This window comes from Dermacentor silvarum, chromosome 2, assembly GCF_013339745.2.
Source record: "Dermacentor silvarum isolate Dsil-2018 chromosome 2, BIME_Dsil_1.4, whole genome shotgun sequence".
Lineage (NCBI taxonomy): Eukaryota > Metazoa > Arthropoda > Arachnida > Ixodida > Ixodidae > Dermacentor > Dermacentor silvarum.
The window spans coordinates 129,942,830-129,953,275 of record NC_051155.1 but is presented as its reverse complement, the minus strand read 5'-3'; the positions used below and the strand labels follow the sequence as shown (position 1 = coordinate 129,953,275).

At 45.2% G+C, this 10,446-nt stretch overlaps 1 protein-coding gene across 1 annotated transcript in view; it reads right to left on the bottom strand.

Annotated features, from left to right (window-relative positions):
• Nucleotides 1–10,012: 10,012 nt before the first annotated feature.
• LOC119440381 (uncharacterized) overlaps nucleotides 10,013–10,446 on the bottom strand; it is a 22,233-nt gene continuing 21,799 nt past the window's right edge. The window contains exon 8 of the mRNA XM_049662895.1: nucleotides 10,013–10,057. Coding sequence (XP_049518852.1) covers nucleotides 10,013–10,057 — 45 coding nt within the window. The remainder of the gene's footprint in view (nucleotides 10,058–10,446) is intronic.

Here is a 10,446-nt window from a genome sequence, read left to right as displayed (position 1 = left end):
AATGGGCTGTTGTTCTGGATGTTCGTGGCGTATGCCAACAACGGTGGATTGACCATGAGTCAGGGGGTTAAGAGAAACTGACAAGGACGAGATAAAGGAACATTTTGAAGGTTGCCTCTTTTGCATTAAGAGAAATTATCGGTAGACAACCTTTTAAAGACTACCTTTTTTTTTTCGGTCACCGTTCGGCCAGCCGCCAACCATGAAAGCGAAATTGTTGTGATAAGATGACCAGCCCTGTGATCGTCAATTGCGGCCTGCACCTAGACAATACAAATATATATTTCAGGTGTACCCCGAAGGTGGTCTGTCTTCTGCAATTCCAAGGCAGCCCTGCAGTGCTTGTACTCTCTGGATTGCGCCGAGGATCCTACGAACAATTTGTCGCAGACATAAGAAAAAAAAATTATCTGGCAGTTGAGAAAGGACGCGACAGCGTATTTAAACGGCTGCCAAGTCACTATCGCGTTCTAGGAAATGACCAAGTAGATGCAGCCGCACTATCTATCCATGACGGTGTTGCCTACGTTACCATGCCGATGTCAAGAGCGGAGGCAGTGGGAATGCTCCGTGTGCTTTCGTGGGAGATTAGATGTGCCCAATAAAGTTAGGGCGGACGTTACAAACAAGCGTCTTCGTTCCATGGTAACCCCATCTTATGCTCCGCCTTCCACGTGGTTTACGGCGTGACAAGCACATATGCAGTGGGCCAAGTTGTGGCATGAAGGAAGTTACATAAAAGAAATTCGGCAGAACCGACCTTACGATTACTATCAACGGTAATGCGTTTAACATTCAATAATTGTCGAGGTGTCGGTGTCGAGGAATGCGACTACGAGGAGCGCGTGCGCCGCGAGCAGCACACGCTCCTCGTAGTCGCATTCCTCGACACACGTAAAGCTACTGTCGAAATGAGTTACGTATGAGGCGGGCACTGCAGCGCGATTCCTTATTTCCCTTCCCTAAGAACATTCGGCCCCACCTAGCGCCGCCGCCGCCGCGAAGACTGGACGTGGCCTCCGAAATGCATGGCGCACAGGTGGGCGGAAACGCTGAGAAACGCGTAATGCGGCAACCGGGCTCTTCTCTCTCGCTTCTTTCTGGACACGCTGCGGCATCCAGTGGCGCTGCCGAGAAGTCCGCGCGTGGCCTCAGAGACCAGAAGCATGGAGCGCCGCTGCATGCGAACGCTGACAATTGTTCCCTCGCTTGTCGCACACCGAGTGGCACATACCCAGTGCTCCAAGTCGGCGTCAAAGAGTTTCATTGCACATCGGTTTACCCAGTCCCGCATCTACAGTGACCCATGTTGGCTTGGAAGAGGTTGGCTGAAGAGCAGCACACAAGTACAATTTGCCACATATCAGTGACGTTGGTCCAACGACGGTTGGTTTCACTCAGCACGGCGACCTGATGCGCTACCCATTCGACCCGCGCATCCTGCCACTTGACAATAATTTGTTTTCCTCTGATAAAAATTTTAATTTTCTAAGTTCCAACATCAAAATTGTTTGTTCCCTCGTTTTTATCCGCTTAATTCGACCACCCATTTCATGGCCATTCCCTACTGTGGGTATGTGCCACAACCAGTCAGGTGAACAACAACCGCCACCACAACAAAAACTGTTGTTCTGCGAGAGGCAACACCGGTGAGTTAGACTTCGCAGTCGTCCAACTTCGTTAAAAAATGGTACAATACGAGACCCCTAAACACGCTCCTTAGTATCGTGTGGATCCGCAGCTTGTTTTCTCGTCATCTTGCACAGCCATTCCTGGAGAACGTAAAAGCGGAAGCCCGAGAGTTGGAAATAAAGGACGCATGCTGTAGGGTTAGATTGTTAATCATAAAAGTCTGATCTTGCTTTAACCAAGAACAGGAATAATTAAGACAATATTAAAAAAATCACACATGATGCCGGCTAATGCGGCACCGGTTATATATTCTCAACACTGAATTCTTGGTAATAGGTTGCGCCAAGCGCTTAATCGAGCGAGCATCTTTGCATACCCAGGGCATAAATTCTGCCCTTTGAGAGCGCATGTGAGAGCTCTGTGTTGCGTAAAGACAGCAGAATTGTGCGAAGTCGCAGAATCGCAGCCCAATTTTCAGCGTTCGCTCCTTTTTGTGAAACTTGATCTAGGTTCATTCGTGAACCTAGATCTAGATTTTAGCCGGCTGCCCAGGCAGCCGGCTAAAATCTGCGCCACTGGTAAAGTGCCCTCATAACACCCCGGAAGACTTGCATACGTAACGTATTGCAAAGGCCGCAATTAACCCACCTACTTTGAACTTTATGTACGCATCACCTGGCCCTTACTTTCAGCAAACATAGACAGGACCGTCGTTCAGTTTACCGAGGGCATCGGGGAAACGTACTACGAAGCCCGTATAACGCACGAAAATAGCGAAAAGAACGAGGGCTCAATTATTATTTGCGACGCTCTCATAATTAAGAGCACCGACTTTTGGGGGTGTTCGTTTTGCATAGCAGAACATCAGTTGGAAGTAAGCGCTTATGTTGTCTACACCACCCTCTGTGCTTGCTTGTGCGCGCTTGACCGAATTCTGCTCACAATTAAGGCAGAAACTGAGAAGTTTCGCAACACATTACACTTGAGATGCACCTCATTGCCACCTAATAGAAACATTGTGTAACTTAAATTTCTGCCGGGACATTTGGAAATATAGACGATAGCGACCTTAGACACATTTGAACACTTGCTTAAGAAATTTTATGCAGAGGCTGTGTTTTGTTCACACGCCTTTGACTTCCTGATAATAATTTGCCATAGTGGTACCCCACCCTTATTGCTAAGTTTAATTACGTTGCAGATGGTAACCAAGCTTGGTGAGAAGTGTCTTTAATGCCGAGGAATAAAAAAGCAACATAATAATAAACACATTTTTGTTGCAAGTAGAGATTCTTGCCAGCCCCTCCCCCCCCCCTCCCCTCCCCAACCTTCCCCCTTATTATGCGGCGCTAAAATCGCGCTTTTTACCAAAAATACTAATTTTTGGCTTTATTGTAGTTTGAATTGAGCAATTAATAAGGAAGCTTCCCACCAAGTGACGAGCGCTAATATGGCGAACGAGTGGACCTTCTCCAAAACGCGCTTTCTTTAGATGAATGAGGTGGTCTGTAATACACCACGCCGTTTCTAATTTGGAGCGGGCGGCTTATCACGTGCTCTAGGAATTAATTTCATTTTTTTGCTCGTAGCTGGGCGGGAGTAAAAGTGATAATGACGGCTTTTTTGATCAACAAAAAAAAAAGCAAAATCAGGTCCGAGTTTTATTGCCCCAATGCGTTCCGGCACGCAGGCTTAACACAGTGCCGAAGACAACGACAACGATGTAGACTGATGCGCGGACGTGCATGACATCTTGTGTGCCGCTGATGCCATTGTAAATAGCATGTAAATATATTATGTTTCTGGGTCTCCTCCCCCGTACCACTATCTTAGATATATCTGTCTTCTGTACGCTGGGAGATGTTACAGAAGAGAATTATAACTTCTTCTGTACGCGCAGAGTCGACAACAGTCTTCAACTGAACCAGCGCACACCTTTGGGCAAGGACAGTTTCTCGGGCACAATCATGCTTCTGTGCGTTCTGCTATGGGCGGCTGCATTAGTACTGACGCCTGCAGTTCGCGGAAAGTAAGTGCTGAGTATCACTAACACATTAAATCAATATTTGGCGGAAACAGACAGTGCTTCCAGGCACAAAAACTACGCACGCCAAGCATGTACGATTCATGCCTAAGAGCTAGCCAGCAAGCACTACACGAAATGAAGTATAAACGAGTAAAGTTAGTTTAATGTAGATGACAGTAGGATGACACTTATCCACTGCGGTTCACTAGATAAAAAATACAGACGCAACCATGTTAAAAAAATAGAACAGCAGATTATGGCGACCTTGCATGATCACAACATAATTTACATCGAAGCTGCTTCTTTCTAGCAATTGCAAGAAGAATTTCAGTTGCCTGTAATTAAATCACATACTGTAAAGCGCTGCCCGTATATGACCTAGCCTGATTGAAACCTCGCCCGCATATAACATTTTCGAGCGCTTGTTAGGAATTCTTTACAAAGGCAGTAATTCATCCGAACACATTTTATTTCGCCGGAACATTGGCCACATTGCCTCCCCCCCCCCCCCCCCCCCCCTGGTTCTCTTGCGCTAAATTTGATCTCAATTGCATTCTTAGCTGTTTCAGGGCAGCAGGTTAAATTCGGCATTGTTCATAAAACGCACTTACGACACTCCACTTGCATCCGTAATTTACTGTTAATGCCCTAATTACACCACACAATTCGAACTTCGCCTGCAATTCGAACTTCGCCTACTCATCACCCACACCTGACCCCTAATTTTAAACAAATGAACAGGGAACCTTGCCGCAACGGGAAGTACGTCTATCGCTTCAATTGTAAACGTCAGAGCCGTAGATAACGTTGCCAGAGTAGAAATTCAAGATTGAACATTCCCCGCAAAGTTTCACGAACCTCACGACATGACGATGGCGACGATAAGGTCCCATAATTGCCGCCGAACAAGGTACCTTGTTCACCCCGAGGACGCAACTAGGTATCAACGAGGACGCCGAGGACATGATATAACGTATTAAATAAAAGTGCGATAGCAATTATATGGACACTCAAAAGCAGATTTCTGCCGTCAGGTTCCGTAGACGTCATTTTGGATCGTCGCCGCGCGCCGAACGCTGTACAGTGGGCGCGAGGGCGCGTCTTTCACAGTGAACGCACGGCGGAGAACAAACGCGCGTATGCAGAAGTAGGCGTCTCTGTTCTCATTCAAATCACCATGTATGTAGAGCAAACGCGCCTGAGCGAGAGGCCGTGGGGGAGGAGGGAACGGAGGCGACGTTTAGCTCGAAGTGCCCACTTGTTTAAGTACTTCTTGTTGGCTAAAAGCTCACCTTACTTCGTAACATTGCTGTGTTGCTATCATGCATGTGACATTTTAGCTTCCTGAGTCAGCCAAACATCCACTTATAAGGACCCCCCCCCCCCCCCCCCATTTCTACTAAATATGAATTTAGTAGAAGGCAGAGTGGTACCGCCCCATTTTTGCGAAGTTGGGTGGTACCGCCCCATTTTTGGAAGTTGGGTCGGCGTTTGTAGCTATGCAAGCTCTGCGTTCTAAATTTTGTGCCGCTTATGAAACTCAATAATAACGTTTGGGAGCCTTTGAATACGTAATTTATTGCGAAGGTCATAATTAACTCTTTGCACTTTGCCTAGTCATTACTCGCCGCTTCTAAAAGAAGATACATTGTTTAGTTCATAAAGGACGCCGCGAAAACCAACTGCGAACGTCTTGTAACAAGTGAGAGAAAAAAAAGAGGGCAAGTTGGCACTCGGTCGTGCAAAGCTTAGGCACAGCGATAGTGTCAATCCTCAAGTCTTACTGGCTGTTACTGCTAGGTATTAACTAGGCTACTGCTAGGTGTTAACTTGGTTTAACTTAACTACGCATGTACGGAAGGTATTCTCGAGCGATCATTTTCGGAGGTATTTTCCCCGGATGCGCGGCTAGGCAACGCGGGCGGCGTCGGCAGCAGCTCTGCGCGTTGCCTCGTTGGTGCTGCTACAATTTCTTTCTCTCTCTATCTCGCTCTCATTTTCTCTCTCCCTCTACTGAGCATTGCGCGCTCCGCGCGCATGCTCTCCTTCCCTCTCCTTAACGTCCCATGTCAAGCCAACATGTGCACGGCACGGAGAGGAGGCGAGCCGCACGCCGCTCCGCGAGGTGGTTGCTAGGCAACGCACTGACGTCATAGCTCGGCGAGGTTTTGCGACAGCAGGAGCCACTTTTTTACGGTAAGCTAGAGCAGATTCGCTGTTAAAAAGTTCAGTAAGTTTTGCAACTCTTATAATTGAGCAGGAAACGTGAAAAGTTTCCTTAAACATTCCACCTAACATTGCACCAAGTTTAACTAAATTTGAAGTTGGTGCCTTCTGCAGGTCTTTTATGGATCCAGGAAACATTGCGGACAACCAATGCATGAATAAGTAATTTACTTAAAGACTGTAAATTACCTATACAAACTAAACAAATATCGTTCATCACTCACAATATGCTTCCAATTTCAACCAAATCTAAACAACGCCTTCGCATAGTTCACTGAGGAGACCAGAAGGAACAACTACACGCCTCGTATGATGCATGAAAATTGGAAGAGGACGAGTATTCAGTAATTATTTTAAAAGCTCATAATTAGCTGACACACTTCAAACTTCCTGTACACGTCACCCATAGAGTGGAGCCCATTTCCTTCTAAAATGAAATATGTTCCCTTTCACAAAGAAGCGGGTAATGTCGACTTGAATCATCCAAAAACGTTATATGCGCGTTTTCGCAGTTGTCTGAAAAAGAAACTAATCAATCACGAAGTTTATCTTTGGAAGAAACCTCGGGATTATTAGGGGGCGGTATGCCGACAAAATTTCAAGCATGCGTCTCAATTAAGAGTTAAATGAACGCTGCTAAACCCTCGCTTTGCGCCCGTTTAAAGGCGTTATATGAAACGTTTGCAAAGGTACCCCACTTGCCCGAGAGGACCAAAAACGGCAGAGATTTCATATTTAGAGGAAATATCATGAAACATCTGTGCTGCAATGAGTGCAAATTAATTCTAACATTGATTGATTCAATTGTGCGGCACAGAAATCGCGACACGTTGATGCGAGAAATTAATACAGGCAAGAAAAATGGCAGGACTTGGTGATATGTGTGTCAGAATTGCGTCCGCTATCCTGTCAGAAAAGGAACTCAAATTTCTTTCTTAGGCAAGTGTCATGTATTCTGCAAGGCCCGATGCGAAAAAGGAATCTTTTCATATTGCGTCCCCCCCACTGTGTGATTATGGCTTATATATTTTGCAGAATCAAACAATGCAAACATTTGATGATAATCAGTCTTGTCAATTTTGTTGTCTACTTTTTACGCTGTAAAATAGCGTCACAGGCGGAAAAACGTTTTAAAGTGCACGGTTTAATTACAGGTAAATTAGATTCTTATTGCAACTGCTCTAAAGACACAACTTCAGTGGGTACTGAGCTATGACTCTGCAAGGTTGCACAAGTATGCCGCCGTAATTTTTGCTCGTTTTCTTTTCTTGCGTAAAACTTTGCATAAATGATGACACACCAACAATCCCGACTCACCCCCTTACATTTCGCTTACCATCCAAACTTTCCCATTCGTTGTACGGTGTTGTAAAGCACGTCAAGAACAATTTCGTGTTCCAATGTTTTATTGCGCATGCACTATAAAAAATACGTCGTTGTTTTTACTGAACTTTTCCCGGCAGCATCGGCTGTCAACTATTTACTGTAAAAGTAGAGACGTCCATAATTTCATTTCATAGCACCATAATAACAGGCCATCATATTTACAGTAATCGCCCGGAAAAAAAGAAAAAAAAAAGAAAAAAGGAAATTAGTAGCCCTTCCCCTGTCGAGGAAATGGGGTAAGCGACGCTTCTCGCGTGTTTCTTCAGTGTTCCTCCGAACGAATTACACTGACGAGTACCACGTTGTGCTCGAACCACAACCGGTCACACGCACTGCAGCTGGCTCCTAAGTTCCGGTAGAGAAACTCGCGTGAAACCTGGCCGTCGTACCGCGGAAGTTGGCACTTGCGTTGCCGAGGCCTGCACCACCGTTGTCGGGTTCGTGGAGGGCTAGACGTCGCTGACGTTTGGCCTCCACATCGCGCTCCCGCAACTCGGGGTCGGCGGATCTTCGCTGACGTTTCGTCTGGGCTTCGGAAGCTCTCACGCTAGAATCGGCACATTAACGACGAGTCCTTTCCCGAGCGCATTCATTAGAGATGGTTTAAATGAAATTCCTTGAAAATTGAATCTGTCCGCTACGTAAGGCAATGAATGGCTCATACCCCCTTAAGCAATGGCTCATACCCCATTACGGGGAGTTACACTTGGCTGGCTGCGTTGCCGCTAATCATTCCAGCTTAGAAACGCTGGAATGATTAGCGGCAACGCAGCCAGCTGTGGACGCAGACGACGACGAACACGGGAGCAGTGGCACGAGCGCGTGCCGACCATCTGTGCAGCTCTGAGAGCAGCTGGTTTTATCAGCGTTACCGTCGCCGGCGCAGGCTAGCATATACTAGCTTCGCTTGAAACATACGGACCACTAATTTATTCCACGGGGGCACAGTAACATGCTGTCATATTTACATCATCATGTAAATGTCATCATGCGCGCGAAAGACTCACACTGGCAGCCACCTTGAGGCATTTATACAATAGACCACTGTCGGAGGACCTCTTGCTAGGCGCAGGGCCACAGAGTTTGCAGACGATAGAAGCAATGCGTGCTTTTTCACGTTTCTTAGGCGACGCGGGCCGGGCCTCATGCTTGTGATAATCATTTATGCAATGTGTCCTTTCACCTAGTTCCTCCCATTATCATCCCCCATTGTGACCCTCTTCTTCCCCTCCTCCCCTTCCCTTACGTAGAGTAGCAGGCCAGATGCTCCATTTTCCGGCCGACCTCTCTACATTTTCCAATCAATAAACAACTTCTTCTTCTTACATCAGTTTAGCAATTTTCCTGGAAATCTTGAAATGGGGCTTTTCGATAAAAACGAGCCTGTCGCATTTATTATTCATTGTTATTAGAGTATCCCGTTTACACGAAAAATGTTCTCTTTTGCCCTTGCTGCTGAATCTTTGTCTTAGTGGTTACTTTACATTTATTAGTCATACTTCTCATCTGAAGCAAGAAAATTTACAAAACCCTGAAAAAGACAGCTGGCAATAAAACCAAAGCAACAGCTGTTGCTAACATGAATGTATTTTGCAATTAATTGAAGTGTATTAGAAACCACGATAGCTCAAGAAATACGACGGGAAGCAGGCTAAACAAATAGGCGATGGCAATCGACAGAAAATTTGAACAAGTGTGATTCTCAAGTGTGAGGATACAATGCACCAACAAGGTCGATATCGCTGGTTGAATTGCATGCACACTAAGCTCGTGTATACATTTAGAATGATATGCGATGCGCCTACGTCACCTGAACCAGCTAGTACAAAAATGGTTTAGATTATTGCTCTATCTTGGCAGTGATTCTGAGTTTTGAGGATCGTACGGTACACACAAGAAATTGTACAGCAACCTTAGAATGCACGCCCTGCATACCCACCGCGGTGAAAGGGCAAACAAGCAAATATTTCTGAAATACAAACGAACGGCGTTGGCACCAGCAGAAATGCTGCTCGCATAAACTACTATGCTGAATAAGTGACAAGTTAGACAGTAACTGGTTTATTGTAAACAATCGATTGCTGTCTATGTCCAACGAAAATATACATTTGAGTCTGTATTTTAAATATTGGCGCAGTCCAAGTTGACAATAGCAGGATGCTTGAGCTATAGGGCAGAAAATGAAAACAGAGTATAAGTTTCTGAGCGTGAAAAATTTTGCGCAGTACGCTTTCACTACGCGACATTTCACTAATATTTTGACACTCAAGAAAATAATTTTGAGGTAGAAGAATTATATGATACCAAAAGGATCCCATAGTATCAATTTATGCTAGCCGGTGGTTCTGCTGCTGATTTTGTGCCATGACTTGGTATTATTCAAACGAGTGATTTGGAAGGAGGTTAACTACCTAAAAAGAAACCTAAAGCATAAGTTGTTCAATTGTGAAATAAGCTGCAATATGGTAAAAATTAGGCTCACGCATATAGAAAGCCCGATGAAAAAGAAGAATGAGAAGAAGCTGATGCTATGAAGAATGCCCTGAACTTTTTTTTTTGATAAATATTGTTGTAATAAACTCTTGGTTGACCTGAAATGAAGGACATATTACACTTCATATTATTACAGTGAATTTGGGATTTCTGATAAGATGAACAAAATTACAAGTTCAGGTATATAAATGCTAAACGCCTGCATGAATTTCTGGGCACAGCCCCTTTCTCAGTATTCCACAAGCTCGGTCAGACAGGCTCAACTCTAAGCAACTGCATTCTTAAACGTCGTTTCTGCGAATGCAAAAAAATATGACACGACAATGCGGCATTAGCCAGAATTTCGTAAGGGCCGAAAGCAGAACTGTTCTCTCGCTGGAAATGATGAACATACTCAGAAGTGTGTCTACCTAAAACTCACAAATGTAATGATATTCCCCGCTTGACATGAACGACGAATGCATGGCCCGAGTCAAACTCACAATGGCACATAAAGTGAACGTATGGTCCGGAACGAACGCACAGGCTAACTTAGATATTAGGTCAACACTCAGCGCAGACAACGCATTTGAAGAACAAAAACGTGATGCAAAAAAAAAAAAATCTACGCGAACACCAAATTAATCGCACAGCATAGAGTAAGGTAACGACTCCCTCACCACAACATTAACTTCGAGGCACGC